The 23,006-nt window shown below is 27.5% G+C and overlaps 4 protein-coding genes across 4 annotated transcripts in view; 2 read left to right on the forward strand and 2 right to left on the reverse strand.

Moving 5' to 3' along the window:
- The window catches only part of LOC126896412 (protein Wnt-5b-like), a 33,002-nt gene extending 25,820 nt beyond the window's left edge, over positions 1 to 7,182 (forward strand). The window contains exons 4-7 of the mRNA XM_050669167.1: positions 1,047 to 1,158; positions 2,054 to 2,156; positions 5,662 to 5,829; positions 6,810 to 7,182. Of these exons, the coding sequence (XP_050525124.1) occupies positions 1,047 to 1,158; positions 2,054 to 2,156; positions 5,662 to 5,829; positions 6,810 to 6,997 (571 nt within the window). The 3' untranslated portion in view covers positions 6,998 to 7,182. The remainder of the gene's footprint in view (positions 1 to 1,046; positions 1,159 to 2,053; positions 2,157 to 5,661; positions 5,830 to 6,809) is intronic.
- A 430-nt stretch (positions 7,183 to 7,612) lies between these two features.
- LOC126896409 (DNA ligase 4) lies at positions 7,613 to 17,920 on the reverse strand. Its single transcript, XM_050669164.1, has 17 exons — positions 17,802 to 17,920; positions 14,816 to 14,996; positions 14,537 to 14,694; positions 14,298 to 14,452; positions 13,859 to 14,034; positions 13,584 to 13,798; positions 13,365 to 13,522; positions 9,793 to 9,985; positions 9,586 to 9,712; positions 9,389 to 9,500; positions 9,021 to 9,214; positions 8,817 to 8,954; positions 8,518 to 8,758; positions 8,191 to 8,462; positions 8,014 to 8,127; positions 7,826 to 7,950; positions 7,613 to 7,759 (listed from the first exon to the last, which is right to left on the reverse strand). Exons 2-17 carry the CDS (start codon positions 14,972 to 14,974, stop codon positions 7,657 to 7,659), a joined length of 2,640 nt encoding a protein of 879 aa, XP_050525121.1. The 5' UTR covers positions 14,975 to 14,996; positions 17,802 to 17,920; the 3' UTR covers positions 7,613 to 7,656.
- LOC126896410 (general transcription factor 3C polypeptide 3) lies at positions 15,013 to 17,813 on the reverse strand. The gene has a single exon (XM_050669165.1). It carries the CDS (start codon positions 17,759 to 17,761, stop codon positions 15,245 to 15,247), a length of 2,517 nt encoding a protein of 838 aa, XP_050525122.1. The 5' UTR covers positions 17,762 to 17,813; the 3' UTR covers positions 15,013 to 15,244.
- Positions 17,921 to 18,063: 143 nt separating the features above from the next.
- On the forward strand, positions 18,064 to 22,098 carry LOC126896411 (uncharacterized). The gene is made up of 6 exons (XM_050669166.1): positions 18,064 to 18,250; positions 18,947 to 19,253; positions 19,311 to 19,577; positions 19,635 to 19,865; positions 21,091 to 21,286; positions 21,362 to 22,098. The coding sequence occupies exons 1-6, from the start codon at positions 18,211 to 18,213 to the stop codon at positions 21,908 to 21,910; spliced, it is 1,590 nt and encodes a 529-aa protein (XP_050525123.1). The 5' UTR covers positions 18,064 to 18,210; the 3' UTR covers positions 21,911 to 22,098.
- Positions 22,099 to 23,006: the final 908 nt, after the last annotated feature.

Consider the following 23,006-nt stretch of genomic DNA (forward strand, 5'->3'; position numbering starts at 1 on the left):
ATATTGAAATTACTTTATTTTGATACTTATTATAATAATTATAATACCGTGACCAAACCTATTGTTTTTGTATACCTGCCTCTAATTGTTCACTATACGTTTATAGTATAGTACCCTTGTAGTTATAATAATTTTATATGAACCTCACGTAAAACCAATTAAAGGCGAGACCGGTCCCCAAACACCTCTACATGAGTGCTTTTCGTTATGCTGGGCTGTCTCGCCACTACTTTACAGAACATAATGTATTGTTTTTGAAAATAAGAGTTCAGATATATCTTGCCCTAAATGTGTCTGAATAATTAGCTTCCGGGGCGAAACATTTTCCGGGTAATTACAAAATATTACATTATTAGAACAAAACAATGAGCAAAGGCTGTTGGTTAATATATATGACCGTTATGTTAGTTGGTATTATTTAAAAAATATTTCATACTTTCTAAATATACAACTACCATAAGCATTTAGAGAAATATACTATCTCAACGTTAATATTGATTTGAAAACAACGTACAGATGTCGCAAATATTTCAACTATCATTATATTGTTTCTCCGAATCGATTCAAACTAATGACGGCTTTGTTGGATGCACACTCTGGAAATGAATTTCAGTCGTCTTGTAGGTCGTTTCTATAAATATACAGCTGCTTGCTGAGTATATATCCATCAATCTGTACGATCCAGAATAATGATATTGCGACGAGAACGTGGTCGGCTGTTTTTCTCAACAGATCGTCGTAATTTACTACTCACTTATACGATCGTACATCTTATCTTATCACTTAATGGGATATGCCTTTTCTTCTTAACTATTTTTGATTAATGTTTTTTGACAATAACAATTATCTTAAAGATACTTAACTATTTGTTGTACTACCAGGCTTGTGTAATAAATGTTACCGAATACTTTTTAACCGTATGCTGTTTAATTAGGGATTTAAACGCTAGTGCACTAAATTGTTAACAAAAAGCAATTAACACATCAAAAAGTGTACATAATATTCTACTAACATGCGTATGCGTTAACATATTATTTTTCTTGTAGATTCACAAAAGTTTTTTTGGACGTCAAAGAAAAAGAAAAAAGGTGGAAAAAAGGATCGCCGGAACAAGGCCGGAGTTTGATGAATCTGCACAACAATGAGGCCGGCAGAAGGGTAAGCTCTCGTTGTTTCATAAGAGTATAGACGATTGTGAATTAGTGCTGGAAATAATTAGACAATATTTTTTTCGTGTAGAACGCACGTCTATAGAATTTCCTTCCATTGTTCATCGAACTAGCCTTTCGTTATCTAACACTAAAACAGGCGTTTAGGAGATTAATTTTAGAATAAATATATTTTAACACGAATTAATGCCTTAATATCCGGGTGTTTCTTTCTCATAAGTGTTGTATCAGGATTTTTATTGCAGGTGGTATATAACGCTCCATGCGGTCTCATTTCCATCGAAATCCTCTGGCGCTACCAGCCAGTAGCCGACTACACGCTGTTATTATTGTGCATGTAATAGCTAATTATTTCATCATCTTGTAACTACAGTATTTAAAAAAAAATTTACGTCTAGCCCCTGAAATCAACTGCAGTCATTACACACAGCTTCCATGTAGAATTCGAAATTAACTTGGTTATGTAATTCTTTATTATCTTGTATGTTATTATATGCACGAATGTTAAATTCAGAAAAAGTGTTTTACTAAAAATAACAAGATTATCTATGTTTGGAATTTATTCATTATTATAATTATAAGTCTAAATGAATACATGAATAATTTTACCAACAAAAGTAATTATTATGTATCCCATGCTACTAAATATTTTTTTCTATTCGGACGACATGGTTTCTTTTAGTATTCACAATAAGCATATTTTATTTAAATAGACAAGATGAAAAAATACAGGCATATTTCAATCAGATAGAATCTCTATTTTTATTAAAAATCATCTAAACTTACACAAACAACTGCAGTACATCTTCACTTCATTAATTGTATTATTTTCTATCATCACCTTATTGGTAATAAATAAAAAATAATTTTCTGTCTGTCCTCAGGCCGTGCTCAAAAAGTCAAGAGTCACGTGCAAGTGCCATGGTGTCTCAGGTTCGTGCAGTCTGATCACATGCTGGCAGCAGTTGCCGACTATCCGAGAGTTGGGTAAGTTTACATTTAAATGTTATTTGTTTCGAAGTCGTGCATTTTCTTATTTTAATTTTAGTATTGCAAATTAGTTGTGTTGAAGTTTTCATCTTTCTACTTACTTTTTTTAAATTCATTTCCACAATCCCTGATAATAGCGATTTTCGAGTTATTCTTAAGAATAGATAGAAGAAACTGTTCCGAGGCAAACAATTCAAATGAATTCATTATTAGAACCATCCATTCATTATAATGTTCGAGTTTGATTTAAGATCAGTGTGTCGTTAATTTATTTAATTTTTAATCGAAGCTTACAAGTATTTGAATTTAAAATAAAATACTTTTAACTTTAAATTTTCAATGTTAACTTTAAAATCAAGCTTATGGAATATTCATATTTTAAATAAAAACTCATAAATTATTCGTTATATTCGTATAGGCCGTATTATGTTTAAGTTTAGTTTGCGGTTCTATATAGGTATTCAACTCGGTGGAAGCGATGTACTTCTAGCCATAAATATTAGGAGTTTGTATTGTAATGTGATACCTTTATGGAATTGAGTATATTGCGTATTACAGCGTCGTTTGATCGTTTATGCCGACGGATTATACGTGGACAAATTATTACGAGTCGAAATTAGGAATTTATCGATGATGTTATCGGTAAAAACGAGTCTCTATCATCATCTGATTATATTATTTTTATTACTTACATATGTAAAAATTAGTGTTGGCATATTAGTGACTTTTTTCTTGTCCGTATCAGTAAATTAACTTTTTCATAAGTATAAAAAATAGAAAATAAAGGCAATACGAGGAAAAAAAATACCTCTAGGCCACACGCGAGATACTCTTCCTATGTGAGAATTGTGTTAAACGAAAATGGAATCGAAAACGTCTTTATGGGTTTCTGTTGGGTGTAATAACGCAGATTTACATGCTCCTCGGTATGCCTGTTGCAATGATACTATTAAAACGATACACACATTACATATTTTCGTCGGATTTGGGAACCTGTTTCGTATTTGACACTGCGTCGGCTGGTCATAATGGTGTACATTTTAAGTATAATTGTTATTCCACTTTTTCAGGACTAGTGGTGTCGAACGGTACCCAAAATGTGGTGTTGGCCGTATCAGCCAATAATTAGGATACGCGATGGCGTAACGCACAAGGTGGGCGGCAATTAATAAAATCCATTAAGTGGGTACGAGTAGACAATAATAATTAATCACGCCGATATTGTGCAGGCACATTCCAGACTCGTTCTTACCTCCCCTCGTTTCCTCCACATTGGTTTCCCCATCGCGATGTTTTTGCTATTGGTTATTTTATGTTTTTTTTTTCACTACTCGTGTAAATCTTTATATTTATGTGACGTTTTGATTTAAAATACAGCCTTAGTAGAGTGTTGCCCGACAATGTTACTACCGTGGTCCGAGTGTAGCAGATAAGAAGAGAAATTATTTTCCCATCTTCCATTAACCCGTATGGGTATTCACATTAACTATATATTCGTGTCTCGGTGAATCGCCATTTACGACTAGACCGGAAACGATAATATAAAATATATTTACTCTTCGGCCCAAGTGTAGTAACTCGTTAAGGACGTCTCCTTAATGTACGTTATCGTACTTAGTACAATATGCTGTGGAACAATGTACTAATTGAACACTAATGTGATCTATATCGAAACGAGTTGGACTATTTTTTTTCTCTAAAAAGTAATCGGACTACCATAGTCAGTCGAACAATAACATCCTTATACGTTGACGACTGGCGACGGCTGCAGCGCCCCATTTAGAAGTTTAAATAAATTACTCCAATTTGTATACATAAACAAACCGAACATAAATTAGGGAACGATAATGTAAACGTCTAGTAAAATTCACTTTACAAGTGCACTACAAGTACACTTTGACTTTCAATTGCCGTTTTTAGTATTCATGTCTTCAGGCAGAGCCGTCTTAGGGGGGCAAGTACCTAAGGCGCCTAACATTTGAGGGGCACCAAAATAATATAAATATATATATATTTTGCATAAGATATACTTTGTTTAAAAATATATATTTTTATGTTAGTAGATATTTATTGCTTTTGTAGTTATATTTTTGTAAGTGCCTTCTTAAAATATCAAATGGGACTGTTATAAATAGTTAAGAAGACTGTTTAAAATTTCACTATCTATACTTTTTATAACTCAATTTACAAATAAAACTATTTATGGAATTTTTAAAGCTTGTGATATGCTTAAGTAATTGTTATTTTTTACATTAATGAAACTTTTAATATTAAGAAATGTTACAGTTTCATAATTTTCTAGTCATAATGAAAAATCATTTTTGACATATTTCCCTCTGGTTATCATCTTATACCTTCATAATGTCAATACTATCTTTTTTGTTCATAACCATTGTTTGGTTTGAAGTTACAAGTTTTTTTCAAACAAGTCTAAAATTTATAAAAGTTTACAAGCAGTTATATATCCATTAGCAAGATTATCCACCACTTTGTAGCAGTCGTGCGAAATGACTATTAAATTCAACAAAGTTGTATAATATTAATGAGCTCGATACTTATGTGTATGTATATTTTATTTTCGTCGATTTAATTTTGTTATTTCTGTCCGGTTAAAGTCAATGAAATACATTATTTTTTTGTTTTTATTAAGTCATTCCAAGATGATAGTGTTTACGTCCAAAGTCAGCTGTTCGAACGGCAAACATGCGACGTGGGTGTTCGTGACGTTTATACTAACATCATCACCATAGATTTTCTAATAACAATTTATCAACTTGCGTCTGATTCACATACACTAAGGAATTTCGATTGTCCGTCCGTACAACGAACGATCTAATCTGATTTGAAATTGTGATCGTTGAAATACCTAATCATACTTTATGCTCCAAAAATGATACCTAAAAGTACTACAGTTAGATTACATTAGAAGAAACATAAAAATTTTTATAATCAGCGGTTAAATTAAAAACAATACAAATTAATTCATCGTTGAGATTTTACCAACACCATCAGCAGGTAATAAGCAGGAGTCGGAATACTATACTTAGTAGGAAAAATGATTAAGAAGAAAGACGTTAATTATGACTGGAGACTTAATGACTTTGTTGTCTACTCGTATTCCTCATCGTCGACTGGTTACTGTTTTCTCCTACCGAGAACCCTAAAACGATAGTATTTTATAGGTATTGTATTTTCGTCGTGGTAATAACAATATAACACGTCTGACGTGTATGCTCCGGAGGTTTTTATGGGCCGCACGAGATGTGTTTTAACACCTTTATATGGTTTTTATGGACTTCATGGCGATTCGGCGGCTAGCCCATTATAATATAACATCCTAAACTATTATGTACAAGACCTCCAACTACTATGTATAATTCAACTTAGACCGACATAGAAAAATAAAATTACAATAAATTTTCTTGTAAACAGTTTGGACTTTTATCTCTCTCAAAACTTTTCGTTTACTTTATCTGACTACATTTGACAATAATAATTTCAGGGGATTACTTGAAAGAGAAGTACGAAGGTGCTATCGAAGTGAGGGCCACCAGACGAGGACGTTTGCAAATAAGGGATCCGAGATTTAGTTTGCCGACTGCTAGTGATTTAGTCTACATCGATGATTCCCCCAACTATTGTATTAGAAATATCACCGCCGGTTCCATAGGTAAGTGCTGCGAAACTATTTATTTTTCTAACTTGGATTAAATAAACCAAACAAAATAATTTTCAAAATAAAAGTTACAATATATTATTTATTTTGCTCTCCTAGTTGTGCATATGCTGTGTTACTGCTGTTCATCTTAGACAGTTAAATCAATAAAAAATTTAAATGTATTAGGGAAGCAATATTTGTCATCATATTTTCACAAAATTACTTGTTATTTCATTGATGTCCCTGAAAACATTGAATGTTGTGAATATTTTGAATTTATTTTTAGAAAATATTGTAAACGTTTAATGATCAAAATATGTGATATGCATGTAAATTGGGCTTAAATTTGGGAAAAGATACGAGAGATTCATTAAATCTCCCGGTGGATTGAAACGAACTCAGTCTCTCTACCTTAAACAGAACTTTTAAAGCATGTCCTTCAAGAAAATTTCGAAAAAATTTATCTAGAACACCCAAATTTTTGGTAAAAATTACCAATGAGTTATGATTAAATGAAAAATATTAATTTTTAAAAATTGTCTTTGTGTATGCGATAGTGATAGCAAATAACATATCATAAATGTATTTGTAGGTTATCATTTTCAGTAATAACTTGTAACAATATTGTTTAATAAAGTGTTATTATTTTGTTATTGCGGAAAACATGGTCATGAAATCATCCAGTATTTGTCTATAAAAAATAACTATTTGGAGGGTGTTGTTTTTTCAATCCAAAATTGACACCTATAAAGGTGTTTCTTTATCTTTAGATTTGTCTCTATCCTCATAAGATCGTCAATACGTGGTACGCTCAAAATGATAATCTGACCAAATTCTTTCCAAAGTATATTTTTCACTTAAAGTTAAATGTCAGAATGAGGAAATTAGAATAATTGATCGTGCATAAAAATTTATGTGATCTCAATAAATACAATATGAATAATTATGTATCTATTTAAACTTAACTGAAACATTAATGTGTTATATTTCAGGTACACAAGGCCGTGAATGTAATCGAACTTCACACGGAATGGACGGTTGTAGTCTATTATGCTGTGGAAGAGGCTACAATACACAACGGCAAGTAACGAAGGAAAGATGCGAATGCAAATTCCACTGGTGTTGTTATGTTCAGTGCAAAACGTGTGTACGAAATGCCGAAGTTCATACGTGCAAGTAGAATGAAACCCAGAATGTAATCATAAATCATTTCCACCAAATGCAAAAATATTGATTTTTTTTTTTTGAAATTTCAAACATTAGATCTCAGAATAAAACTAATAAAACTTTTGACTTTCTCAGGCTCTTCCCATTTTCCCCTTATCTTATTATATAAATATAGGATTTATAAACTTTTTATACGTATTGATAAATATTCATCCTTATTGTTTCTTTGAACATATTATACGACTACTGTCTTAATTATTATAGAAATGCCAACTCTCAAGGCATGATTATTATTTATTACTAACAAAGTGCTAACTTATTTTGTTTTTTCTGTTATGGACTTTATAAATAAAAATTGTGTAAATATTAATAATTAATATTTTAGCGGTAAAATTATGTATTTATTTAAGGCTGCTTTGTTTCATTAAAAGACTGAAGCAAAGTAGCAAGTATACTGTAGATTATTTATTTATTTTATATTATAAGAACATTTTGTCATTTTAGATAGTTTGAATAAACAATCATACATTTAGTTTAAAATTATATATATATATATATATATATACATGTAGTAAAGTTAATAGAGTTTTACAAACATTGGTTTATAAAAATATATAAACAATATAGGTATTATAAAAATTAGTTGTACTTTTTTACATAAATTTATAGTTACTACCACTTTATCTGACTTTTTATCCAATTTTCATCTACTATTTCAAACGGTATTTGTCGTTTAGAATTGATATTTTCTAATGTTTTTTTACTATTTTGATTACTAAAAATAATAATTGAATTATTACCTTAAACTTAAATGTGTACTTCATAAATTCAGAATACAAACCTTGAATGTACTACAACATGTGTAGTCTCATTATTTATTTTAGGACATACTGTTCCACCATTAAACTTAAAAATAATCATTTCTAATACTGAATTTAAATGAAAATTTCGAGTAGGTAAGTTGTCCTATTAATTATTCAAGTGTTTTATTAAAATAATGTATTACAGTTTCAAAAATTAATTACTTACCAGATCTAAATTGTCAAAATATACAAAACATTTTCCAAATGTTTTAAAACACGTAATTTCACTAAAGAGATCCCTCTGGAATTTAATGAAGCTTTCTTCAGTCATATTAACATCCTAAAATAGTATGTACTAATTTAATAAATTAATGGCTCTACGATTTATTTAATGAGGCCTTACATTTAATTCTACACGATTCATCGCCATACGCAAACTATCAACTGTATCATTTTCAAAGTAGCTATCACCATAATTATCAAATTTTTCATCCATTAATACTTTATGCTCCTTTGAAAGTGCTAAAACATCTTCTGGTGTCCAATTTATAAATTCATTTTCATTGAAACATAAAAGTATCCACTTAATATTAACTATGCTATGTTCCCCTTTCATTTTAATTGCATTAATACGAATATTAGTACCATTGGTAAGTACACAAAAAGTATTATTACCTATGATAAAGAAAAAAATTAATATGGAAAAAAATTAAAATATATTTAAATTTACTTGGATTTGGTATAGTAACTCCCCCATATTCATGTATTTTTCTTTCTATTTCGCTTTTAGATAAAGTTTCACTATCAGACATGACACAAAATTCTTTACCTTCAAGTATATCTGATGACTTTATAACACTACGTACATCAGTAACTCGAAGTTTTTTATTTAATTTAGGACTTTCTTGAGCTTTTCGAATTTTTGTCTGAGAATCACCTTTATGCTCATTGCATAACTTACCATCAGCTTGCTATTTTTGGATTAAATTATAGAAATCAGTACTTTTAAAAATAAAGTAAAATGCAAACCTTTAATATTTCTTCAAATTCTTTAACAGTCATACAATTATTCCAAGGTTTATCATATCTAACTTGTTGAATTCTTGGAAATCTTAACATTGTTCCACTTTTAAATACACTATTACTAACTATTTCAGTAGCTTTAATCTAATAGACAAAATATTTAAGCTCGAATCTATTTTTGTACATAATATGAAAGTGATTAAAATGTACTTGTAATAGAACAGATGATTTAGGGTCTATCCACAAATCTGGTTTTTCTTTATTCCAATCAATATTAGGAATCAATTCTCCAGGTTTTAATTGTTTCCAATGTGGATCTAATAAATTTGATAATTCGACTAACTCTTCATCTGAACACCCTGAACCCACTCGTCCAATAGAATAAAATTTTATAAAATTATCACCTGTTATGTTTATTAATGTGGTTATTATTTATGTATCAACATTTTTTAATAATTGGAAGATTTGTAAGTATTAAGTATAAGTTAAAATTATAATTTTAGGAGATAGTTCACATAATTTTAAATCATTCAATTTTTTTTACAAAAATTCTATTTGCCTAATAATTTTATTATTACCTTTTTCCATTAGGCCTAATAGAAAATGACTGATACTGTTTCGTTGTCGACCTTTACCGTAAAAACCTCCTATTATTAAAAGATCTAATTCAACCATTGTCCCTTTAATATACTGAAAAAGCAGAATAATATTTTATAACACAAATAATTGTTATTATTAAAAAGTATTTTAAAATTGGTTTAAATAATATTCTTACTTCAGGTTTAATTTTATACCATCCGGAGGTTCTTGTACCGGGTTTATAAATAGATAGTGGATCTTTAACTACTATTCCTTTATCACGGTTATCAATTGCTTGGTTTAAATAGTTTATTAGTTCGTTTCTAATTAAGTAAATAAAAGCAATAATAAATTATATTATTTAAATAATTAATATAGATAAACTAGACTATCCACGACTAACTTTTTTGCTACATGATGTGTAGCGAACATACAAATACCCTCTAAAGGTATTATAATAGTACTAAGAATTTCCAATCTTTTTTCAAGTGTTTCATTAGTCAAAACTTTATCATTTAAATAGACAACATCAAATACATAAAAACATGGCTGATGCGTGTTTCCAATTCGTAACATTTTTACATCACTGTTCATTACTAGAAAAATTAATTTTATCTTAATTAAAAATAACAAAATCTTAACAATGTATTGTCAAAATCATGTAATTCAATTTTAATAATTAGTGATTTCTTTAGTAATTGAAGGATGTAATAGAATGCGATATGAGGATTGCTGATGTGAGCGTAGATGATGTGAGTGATCGTGTCAAGTGGAAGTTTAGGATAAGGGTGGCCAACCCCAAGTAGTTAGGATTAAGGCGAGGAAAAAGAAGAAGAAGAAGTGATTTCTTTAGTAAAATAATTCTTAATAATAAACTATTTAACTGTTATTCATTACTTGCTATTTAAATAAATAAAGCTGATATACTTAAGAATTATAAGGGATCGACATAAAAATTTAATAAAATATAAAAAAAAAATTATATAAAAATTATTGCAATTTTGTGAGTAATTTATAAAAGAATCATTCTATATATTATACAATGTTTTAATGTATAATGACTACATATAATCAACTATTAATCATTCAATTAAACAGACATTTACAAATCATAAAATAATACATAACAGATAAATACATATTAAATCACTTAAATAAAAATGCCACAGGTCTTTGTAAAGGATATGGCGGAAATGATAATATCATCAGAATGAAAAATAAGTATGAACTTAACTGATGAAGGATGAAGAATATCGTGAGAGGCGAACAAGTTAAATAGAGAAATTCTAATATAACTTAGGACGGAGCAATAAAAAAAACCCAGCACAGGGGGGTCGCGGCACAGTGGTGACATGGGATAGTTGGATCAAGTATAATGATATCTGACAAGGATTAAAATCACTATCAAAAATAAACGCTTCGATGCAAATCTTTAGATAATGTTTAATTTTAAAAAAATTGGTGTTTTATTCCAAAAGCTACTTGATCTGCTGGTTCCTTATTAATATCTCGATTAAGATAAAGTATGTCGAATGAAAAAGGGTTTATTAAAAAATATTATTTCTCATAAAAAAATTGTGTGGATCCATAAACTTTTCAATAAGTTATAGCATTATAAAGTTAAATATAATATAAATAATAAAATCGAGAATTTTCACACGAAAATAGCATTCAGTAGCCATTTTCGCCGTGAAGACAAGTCCAGAGGTCAAATTTTTTTTTTCAAATTAAAGTATATTACATTAGCTTTAATTTAAGATATATATAAAAGGTCAGACCTTCAGGAACATTTTCAAAAGTTAATTTTTTGTGAAATAGTTGTCATTTTAAATCCCCTCCTGTGGGCAGAAAAAGGTCAAATTTACAAAAAAAATATACCAAATGATAGGTAAAGACATCAAGCATCTATAAAAAAAAGAATTATATTGATATGTTCATTTTTGAAAAAGTTACGGCAGTTTTTAGTAAAAAAAATTGACAAAATTTTGAAAATTAGCGATTTTTAAATTTTTAATTTTTTTGTAATTTTTTTTTCCCATTTACGGGGAACGAGGCAAATTTTTTCAATTTTTGAGGGTAAAGTCTTCGACTAGATACGATTTGTGATCTTTTGACGTATCATTGAAAGAAATCGGTTCGGTGAGAGCTAAGAAATAATGGTAACAGACACAAAAAAAAAAAACACATCTTAGTAAAACCAATACCTTCTCAGCTTCGCATCGAAGCTAAAAAAGATGAGAAAAGTCGTATGTAACTGCGTTTATGTAGAGGACGGAATTAAAGAGAGGAAACGCATGATAAGAGAGTAGATTATGATTTAATCTAAATCTTAAATATTTGTGTATAATGTTTCTGCATAAATCAAGATCAAGTACCCATGGTAAAGGAGTTTAATGTGAGTTATTTAATGATACAAATTTTCAGTTTTTATTTTTATCAACTGTCCTGACAAGCTTCGAGGATAGTCTGTTGAATGTGGCGATGAAAATCAGAAGCGAGAACATTACAGCTCAAAGGAGTAAATAAAAGGCTTGTTAGAAGTAGCTAGACGAGCCACAACTTTATTTACCGGCGTAACTAGAAACTCAGTAAAATAAAACAAATTGCTTGAGTAAATTTTGAACAGGAGAGGATTGAAGTAATTGTCCTGTGGTATGCCATGACGAATATGTGACGGATTTTGAGAGGAGTAAAGGAGCGACAGGACATAATTGCTATCTGAGAAGAGGTACATACCCTTTGGTACACTGTAAAAACACTTAATAAACTAGAGGATTTATATTTTTAAATGCTTTAGTACACTTGTTCACAGTGTTAATACAAGGGGGACCACCATATCGTAGAAGAGGGAAGTGACTTGTTAATTTTCTATATTAAGGAAAGAGACATTTTAGCAACTATAATAATAGTAGAAACAATCCAATTATAATCGTCAATGGGTAAGGTGATGGAGAAACTATAGATGAAAATATATATATAGTTTAGTAAAAATGGCTAATCTGCTTTTGAATAATTAGGTCTGTTAACAGTGTGTTGAGAGGTGATGAGAGGAGAGAGGAATTTGTTAGGGAGATAATAATAGAAAATTGATCACTGCCATATATGCAATCATGGTCACACTATAATAAATACCAACAAAAAGAGGTAAAGAAATGGTAAGATCAATGTTAGAATCCGTTTGGCAAAGGCAATTAACAAGGGTAAGAAACCCTTGTATGGAATATGGGAAATTCATATATAATATAACCACGTTGATTGAAGATTGGTAATTCCCAGAAAGGATGTTAACCGTTAAAGTCACCATCTATTAGAGAATTATGAGACACTAAATAAAATACTATTAAAAGAAGAAGGAATATAGACAGATCAAATGAAAATGAGATTGGATAAATTGGTAAACGCCTCCATACCAATTAGATTGATGGAGGATTCAAGGGTTGAGTTTGTTTAAGTAGGATCAATGGATATGAAAATAATTTGAATAGTATGATGGAAGGCAATGCTTAAACCATCAATATGATCGGAATGACTAATATAGAATTGTGAATGAGATATGAACTTATTTATAAGAAGCTATGTTTCAGGAAGGTAGGCAAAAAAAACATTTTATGTTAAAGAGGAGAAAAGAAAGGTTGTGAATTCTGGTAAGTGAACTTCTTATAAGTTCTAAAACTTCTTTCTGTCATTGTTAGAGTGGGAATAGTGAATGTTAATTAAAGAGATTCCAATGATTGATTGGAGTGTCAAAGAAGAAGAAATTAAGTTAGGGTCACAAGAGACTGAATAAGCAGTTGTGACAGAGAGGAAGCCCAGTTATGGTGCTTCAATTAAAATTCAGGAGATTGTCATTGAGTTAAATGAACCTTGCACTATAATTTATTAAAGGGGTAAAGAATTTGAAATTTTTTGTGTTTTTACTTTTTATTATTATGACTAATATAGTCATAGTAATAATATATTAAGACAAAATATTACCTTTAGTAGTATAAGATTTTAATTTGGTGTTGTAACACATAATGTTTCCATCTAAAATACAGTTTTTAACAGAGGAATGAAAGCATTTTGCTAATGCAGGACTTAATATTCCCATACTAGAGGTACTATCATAAGTATCTGTGTATTCATTACCCCGTCTGAAATATAAATATATAAAATTATACTATATTGTTATATATTTATTTATCAATAAACTACCTGCTAAAATATTTAAATAATTTTCCATCCCAATGTAATTGTAACCTTTCACCTTTTAACTTAGTATCCACATAAAATAAATCATTTTTTACTTTTATGGTCTTATCTAAATCTGTAATATTACATCTTTGGCTCAACATAGGTGTAAATGGATCAAACAATTTAATTGCAATTTCATGGAGTTTGTTTGCTGGATTATTTAACATAGCACATATCTTTAATAAAAAAAAAAAAAATTAATATCACAATTTAAAAATGTTTGATTCTATTATTACTTTAACTAGACTGTTGCTGACATTATACAATTCATTAGCATCTTGATGGTATATATTTAATATTTTTGTTTGTGTTATACCTAAACACATGTTTTTTAAGAGTAATCTGACCAACCATTTTTGTTGGAGAGCATTCATTTTTAATAGCATCATTTGTAAAATATTTTCTACTTGCTCTAATAAAATAAAAATACGCTTTTAAATAAAAATTATAAAGAATGAATCAGATCAGACTGATATAAATTTAACTTCTTATTCACTTTTAAATTATTCAGTCATAAAATAAAATGTTAATAATTAAATTTTTCTAAAAAGACTATATTCAACAAATGCTCAGAAAGTAGTCTAAGAATGTAAGAAACGTTAAGTGAATCAGAAGCCATTAGAGGTATAAGTAAAATCTGTTTATTTGTATACTAGAATTAATCAAAGAAATTACTGGGTTCATGATTGACATGTTTTAATATTAGGTTATCTAAATGTGAATTTATTTCATCAACAGTCATTATATCTTTATCTTCAAGTCTACTGTATACTGCTTGATAAACAATATCACCAAAATCCCCTACAGATGTTTCCGATATTTTGTGATGCCTAATTACAAAAATTAAAATCCACCAATGAATACAATTTTTTTACATAAATCAATCTATTACTACATTTGAAGATAATTCAAACCTAAAATTAATAAGTTTTTGAGCATCTTGGCTGTCTTTTGCTAATCTTAGTATATTTACATAAATTTTTCCTAACATTAATTCTTTAATGCTGTAAGATCCTCTTTCTTTATCCAAATCTGGAAGTAAACATCTTAATATTGGATAAAATGTTTCTTCCTATAATATTTAGTAAAAATAAGGTTAAATAATGCAAAATATTTTAATAATATGATTGAGTATATAAATATTGAAAACAAATTTGATAATAAATAAGTGAATAAATGTCACTTAGACTCACAATTTTAATATCAGAACTTTGTTCTATGGTACCTCTATACATGCCCATGAACTTTTGAAGAATAGCAACTTTTCTTTCACTTAATGCAGCATTGCTTATATCTTCACATGCCCGACAAAATAATTTAAATGATATTTTACCAGTTGAGTTATTTTCCATTATTATTGTTCACAACAAATAACTAGCATAAAAATAATTAGGAGTTTATTATAACATAAAACTGATGTAGGTAAAATAAGACAGTGGTAAAACATTATATAGCACACAATAATAAAAAGATTATATCAACAATTTTTAATGAAAAAAGTAGAAAACTAATAACAAATGTTTCTTATTAACTTAAAAACATTATGAGCATAATAATGCCCATAATCTTGTATATTAAATATATCTCTACATGGGCTTAATGCAGTTAAAATAAAAATAATATCACACTTGATTATAACTTAAATACATTAATGCTACATCATAATTTTCTGAACTTTTGTATATTAAGTATAAATTATAAGCAGCAGCTGCCTTTAGACAATGATCTTCTTGAAATGGTTCTAATTCCAGAACTTTTTTATAGTAATGAATAGCTTTTGAAACCATACCAACTTCATGATATGCTCTTGCAATATTATAATAACATTCTTGTTCATGTTCTTCACCTCTATGGTCTTTATAATTCATTAAAAATCCAATACCTTGAAGTATTAAGCTATGTCTTTCTGTGCCTACTTTAAATGTACAAAGTCTAAGTACAAGAACTCCTAACATAAAATATAAAGTACTTTTATCTTCAAATTTACTTAATAGCTCAGTATACCTGGATACAACTAATTGATGGTTATATGAGTCATTAAATACATTAGTGTCAAGAATATTTAATGCAATATTATCAGGATACTTAGCAGCTAAACGAAATATAAACTTTGCTTGCTTTTTTACTGTACATAAATTGAAGAAAAAATTGTAAATATTAGCTAATTGTGGTGCTTGTGGATGTTTCATTAAAAGACGCCTAGCTAACATAAAACCTAATTTATAAGCACGTACTTTATAAGCATACTTGATAGAATTTAAAATAATTTGATTATTAAAAGGTAAAAATATTGTTGAATTAATAGCTGAAAGCAACATTTTTAAAGGTTCATAATTATTGTTTTTTTCAGTACATTTTTCACAAATTTTTATTAACAAATTCCATTCATCTTGAGCTGAAGGTAATGGATTAATAGTTAAAATAGTTTCAGGACAAAAATTTTCAGCAACTTTTTTCATAATTAGTAGGGCATCATGACGATATTCTCCTTTTTGAATTGCCATCATAGTTTTTACTTCTCCAAGTGAATTTATTGGTACACAGTGACGAGATAACATAAGTTTGGTTGCTCTTAAACAATCATCAAACTTTTGGTCATTATCAAATAAAATAATAGCATATTCATACAAAAGTCGGCATTCATAACTATCAAAAATACCATTTTGTAAAACTTCAAAACTTTTTCCTATTTTATTAAGCTGTTTTAATGACATATACAAGTCAAACTTTACTTTTAAATGTTTAGGATTACTTTCTAGTAATTTATTGTAATTATCTACTGCTTTTTCCAAATGACCTAGGGTTTTTAAGCAATCTGAATACTTAATTTTTATAACAGTTTCATCAAATTGACCATTATTACATTTTAATAATTTTTCATAAAATAATATTGCATGGCCATGTTGGTCATCATCAAACAAAGCATTAGCAATATCCATATGATATTGACTTGCCATTGGTAAATCTAATAAAGGTTGATAAATGTTTGATAGTTTCGAGTGTGCTTTAAGGTGAATAAGAGTTTCTATTAATTTTACACGAACTAATACAGGCATTGTAGGTGGAACTACACATTCAACAACTTCAGTAATAATAGATGTACCTTCATGTAAATCAGCAACAAACTCAAAACCATAATATTCAACTAATAATTCAAAACATTTTTTATAATTCTTGAGTTTTATTAGATAATCTAAGCAGAGAGAAAAATCTTTAGGATTAATATCATCAGGAAATTTTTTAAATAAATAGATCATAATATTTGATGCACGATCATATTTGTTTTCTTTTACAAAACTATCAATCAATAACTTTGATAGAGCTAAAATTGAATCTTTTTGATCAGGTCTTAATTTACGAAGTAGGCGGTCATATTCATTTAAAATAGTTTTGGCAGTACCTAATTTTTCTAATATCGAGGCTCTTTTAATATGTAAATCTAGATTTCTTTTATCTTTTTGAATTGCTTTAGTTAGACAAAAATCAGTGAGTGATAACATGTTATTTGCTTCACAATTTTCTCCTAACAATACCCAATCCTCGGATGTAACAGAACTTAAACTACTTCCAATAACAGCAGTTTCTAAACTTTTCTTCATATCACCCATTTGTTCATAAATATCTGACAATGTAAAAAATGGTTCTGAAGCATTGGGACATTCTTTTAATATATTTATACATATTTGAATTGCCATAGAACAGTTTTTTTGAATCATCATCATCTTGGCTTGTCCTATCAAACCTCGTAAAGCTATTGGTATTTTCCCCATCTGTCTAGATCTAGGTAATTCTACAGCAGATTCATCACCACTACAACTTAATTTTCTTTTTATACTAGTAGAAGGCTTACTCTCAGATTTTTCTTGACTAACTTCATAGTGTTGAATAGTGTTTCCTTCTAAATTGTAAACAACAGCTAATTCTTCAGCATCAGTAGAATCAGAAGGTACTACGATCTTTGTTTCAATAGTAGCTGTTTCATTTTCTTGTACCAATAAACTATCAAATATATCATCATCTAATATAATGTCTTCATCTGGATTATTTTCTGCTATGATTACAGAAGAAGAATCATCCAATCCCAAGTTGTCATCAAGAACAACTTCCATGTCCTCGATGTTTAACATGTTTTCAGACATTTTCAACAAAATTAGAAAAATAACGTATTAAATAACTTACCAGCAAAATGTGAAGGTCTATTTTGGATATTTTACATAAGATAGAAATTTTTATCTTAGATTTGTATTATGTAAACAATAAGATGATGGTGTATAATGTTTATAATTTTTTATCATAAACCATTATCAATAGATTTAAAGAGATGAACATAGTAACACTCAGTAAAGTCAGTTAGAAGACTCTTTTGAGTTTATCGAATTTTTTCGTCTACAACTTCAAGAATTTATTTCAATACAAATAAAAGTTGCAAAAAACGTTGAAAATTAGTATTTTGATGATGTGACGGTGTAGTTATAAATAATAAAAGGTTTATACAGTTTTTAAATTTTGACTATTAGAAGTTTTGTATTAATAAAACAATGTCCCATAATAATCTAAGGTGACGAATGCTTAACGGGAAATTTTTAGTATGGCCGATGAATCATTATTTTCGGACGAAGAATTATTTGGTAATGTTTTAAGTATAAACTTAGTAATTTTCAATGGATAATTACTTTTGTCATTTAAAGTATTAGGAAAAAAAAACACAATTAAGTTGTTGAATCAATTATATTATTATTGGATCTATTTGAAGTTTTTTTCATTCGTATTATTTTAAATGTTTATAGTTTATCCAAATGACAAACAATTTTAAAATAAATAAACAATTTGGAAATTATTTTACCTAAGCAATTTTGACTGCTGCTGTACTTTAAATTACATAATATGATGACATGGCCTGTTATTCTTAAATTATGTGTGTTAAAGTCATCTAAAATTTTGATTAATAGTTATTCACCTAAGCTGTTAACTTTTTAATTCTTTAACAATAATCTCTTTATTCAAATTTATGATTTATATAGGTTTTTCTATGTATAAATATTATGCTACTGATCAATCAATATAAATTTAAATTAATATAATATCAACTATTATTTTACCTATTTATATAAATATAGAAGAATCTTGTTTTTAATAGGTATTTTTTTAAAAATAGTATTTTGTTCATGATACATTTTATTTCAACAAATAATTATAATATATATATATATATATATTTATAATGTTTATAATTCTATAAAACAATTTTTTATGTTAAATAAAATATTTTTTCTTTAAGTTAAAAATTATATAATTTATTTATTTTAAGTATGTTATTTTTGTAGATTCAAATGAATGTGTGGTAACACTAACAAGTTCAGTCAGTTATGAAGATGAATATCAGTCATTGCTATTTCATAACAGAGATAGAATAATATCAAAATTGAAAAATGATTTATCAAATGTTTTACCACCACCACCAACAGTGACTACTTGTCGGCTAAGTGTAGATGATATACTTACTAGATGGTACCAATATCAAAATTCAAAATCACCTTCTAAAAAAAATAGAACAAAAGAATTGAAAAACTTTGATAGAGCAAAAAGCTGGCAATGGCCACAAGTTGTGAATGTTCAGTGTTTTGATGTTTAGTAAGTATATACAATTTTATAATTTAAGTAAGTGTTAAATCTTTGAATGTTTTACAGCTACAATGTTGATAATAAATCTGCAGAAATGGCATTATTGGAAACTAAATATCAAGAGAGGTATGTTTCTAATGAGACTAAATCACTAATGAATACAGGTAAAACTCCACAACCGAAGAGGGAGCGTGGTTTAACCAGATTACCAGCTAAATTGCCTGATCAAAAATCAATATTACGTAGAAAACCTATATCAAAACCACAAATATTGGCTGAAGCTAAAGCAAAATTAGCTCTTGTTGAAAATAAACGTAGAATTCTTGTGCCAGGGTAAGGTATACTACAGTATTTTATAAACTTATAATTAAATTAAACAAATTTTCATAGAAAATTGAAAAGAGACAATATTGTTAAACCACTTGAAAAAAGTTATCTTGAAAACAAAAATAGTAGTGTAAAAACATCTGGTCACAAAAGAGCATTGTTCCAAAGTCCTGAGACTTATTTTCATTCCAGAAAACGAATGTGTTATAGTCAAAGTTCAGATATAGATTCCCCACGACCTCCTAGTGCTTTATCTATATGCAGTGATACATCAAATACAACACCAGTAAAAAGGTAATTTTTTATAATTTCTGTATTATATTCATTAAATTTCTATTGAAATTAAAAATATGCATTACTATGTTTAAAATCTTTTGTTTTCTAAATAAATCTGTAGATATTTATTATATGACTACATTTTTTTATGTGTCTCTTTTTTTTTCATTATTTTTGAAAAATCTTCTATTTAAATTATTAAATAGGGTTATGTGAAGTAATTATAATTTAATGGAAATTTAATTCTATTATAATATGAATTTTGAAGATAAAGCATATAAATTTAAGAATTTTTTTTATAAAAAAACTTTAAAGTTTAATTTTTTTTTGAATGTTTACAATTGCCCCACAAATTTAAAAATCATGAATAAGTAGTTATAGCATTTTATTTAAAAAATAAATATTTCTAAATTTAATTTGAGTTTAAAGTTAATAAATATTATTTTGTTTCATTTAGAAAAACTCATGTATTATAACTATAAAGCAAAATTCATAAAAATGCCTTATGAAGCTGTTTTACTAAAAAATTAATTTTTTAAATAAATCTTAAAGATTTGGTTAATCTAAAACACAATGTAACAATGTTTATAAATATGCAATTTGATTATTTTTAACATCCTTAAATGTGTGTCTACAATTATACTAGTTAGATATTTTTTAGAGGTCATATTAGAACCGGGTAAAAAGCCTATGTTAGTTATTGTAATTTGTTTTTCATTTTTTTTAACACATACAATAATCATTTTTTTTTATAACATTTGTGTTATCTCTTAGATTTTTTTCAGTATATTTTAGTTTATGATGTCTGGGAAAAATTTATAATTATATGATAAAAATTCATGTGGACTGTATTGATCATCAGACCTAGTTATTAAATAAATAATTTTGTTTTTTACATATATATATGTATATATTCTATGTAACTAATATAATATTTAGGGTTAATATTTTGATAAAAATATGAACACAATTATAGATTTTTAAATTATTAATCATTAAAATTATTATTTTTACTTAAAATACACTTCTATAATTTGTATCATATTATTTTTCATTTTATTGGATATAAAATTTCTCTCAACCAAAAAAAAAAACAAATAATAATGAAAATTTATAATTCAAATGATGATTATTTAGAATACAACAACCCATGAAAGGTTTCAGACATTCACATAAAAAATTAATGTTTTATCAATCAATTCTTGTTTTTTATAACTTAAGAATACATATTAATTTTTATTAGGTATAGTGCTGCACCCCAAAGTACTCAATTATTTGAAGAAGAATGTGATAATAAAAACTCTAAATTAATAAGAACAGAACCAGTTAAAAAATGCCAAAGAACCTTAAATTTCGTGAATTTATCAGAATCAACTAATAAAACAAATATTTCAGTTGAGAGATTAGAACCAAAGGTTTTAAGTCATGTTCATAAACAGGTTTAGTATATAACTGTAGTGATATTATTGAAAAAAAATAAATTATAATTATTAAGTATTGTGTATAATTTTCAGAAATTACTATGGGCTGTGTCTGAAGTTTTAAAATCCTGTGGTATAGATAGTCATCACAAACAGTTCCGCCCATTCCTTCAACAATTGTTCAAAGTTTGTTCTAAACAATGGTTAGAACAAACTGGTATTGGTCTTAAAACACGCACTAGTGAAGCAATGCGAGATTTAGTGATGAAACATAAAAATACGGTTTTAAAATTGAAAGCTGTATCTCCCAAAAACTCATCAATAACCAAAGATGTCGTTACTACAAAACAAAAATCAGTAGCAGATGTTAGAAAAGTTTTATTTACTGACACAACTCCCAAATCTGACTTTAAGTTTAAAAAGTTTGGCTCTGAACTAAAAAATGACAAAAGTTCACCACCTGCAAAAAAGAATACTATTCATTCAGATGAACTTGATGACATAACTGTTTTTTTTGACATAACTAAATTACCAAATAAAATTACAAATGACCAACAAAATAGGCCTTTATCTTCTACTTCAGACTATTGTTCTAATTTAGATATAGATTCTAAAGAATCTGAAAGTTTGTTAGCTAGATAATTCTTTTTTTTTTTTAATTCATGACTAGGAAATTTTTTTTAAATAATTTTTTTTCAATTTCATATCTTATTAAATATTTTCTCTTTTGTTTAGGCTTATGTTTAATTGTTTCTTTGTGAACATATTTAAATTTAAATAATACTCTAAGATCAATTATTTCTAAAAAAAAATTTTAATTGTCTTCATAGTACTTATATTATCATTCAAGTGCTTTATTGAGCATCGGTTGGTTTTATAATCAAATAGTTTTATTTACTTATTAAATATAATTTGTTTTTATTAGTGTTAATATTTAAAAAATTATTTTCTGACTGATTATTTTTATTGTTTAAAATTTTGATCTCTATATTAGTATGATGGTTTTTCTATTTGATATTGTATGGTTAGACGCTTAATATTGGGGATTAGTGTTTTTATGTATAAATAATATATTAATTTTAAACTCGGGTTTTTAATTAGAAATAATTGATTTTTAGTAAAGATTTAAAAAATAGCTGTAAGATTGTTAAGAAAAACTTTATTGTTTATAAATATGATACTTGGCTATATTCAGGAAATGTTCTTTATATCATATTTAAATAATCCAAATATATTCTATTTAAACAAAATATTATTTTTAATTTGTCAATTTTTTATTTTCTGTGAATGTATTCTGTAATCATTAATATTTTAAATGAAATAATTTTATATTGTACTGAATTTATTTATGTCTTGTACAACAAACAGAAGTCCCTTAATTGTTATCATTGTTATTACTATTGATAAAATTTACATATTTTTACATTATCACTGAAAAAAACATTGTTTTAATATTTGCTAAATAAATCATTTAATCACAAATTGTGTGAGTGTATTTTTTGGGGCTTGTTTAATAGTTGAGGATCTTGGTCAAAACCAAGAATCGGAAGCTATCCGACGTCTGCCCAAATATCGTTCCTATCTCCTTAAATGAGTTTTGATTGCCTGAAGGAGAGACAGGCAATCGTGTACCTTAGTTACAGAGGATAGATTATTAAATAAAATTAGACTATTGTTTTATGTCAACGACAAAGTAAAGTTATATTTTAGATGTTTAGTAAATATAAGTTATATGTAA

Source organism: Daktulosphaira vitifoliae, unplaced genomic scaffold (assembly GCF_025091365.1).
Source record: "Daktulosphaira vitifoliae isolate Bord-2020 unplaced genomic scaffold, ASM2509136v1 Scaffold_1, whole genome shotgun sequence".
Lineage (NCBI taxonomy): Eukaryota > Metazoa > Arthropoda > Insecta > Hemiptera > Phylloxeridae > Daktulosphaira > Daktulosphaira vitifoliae.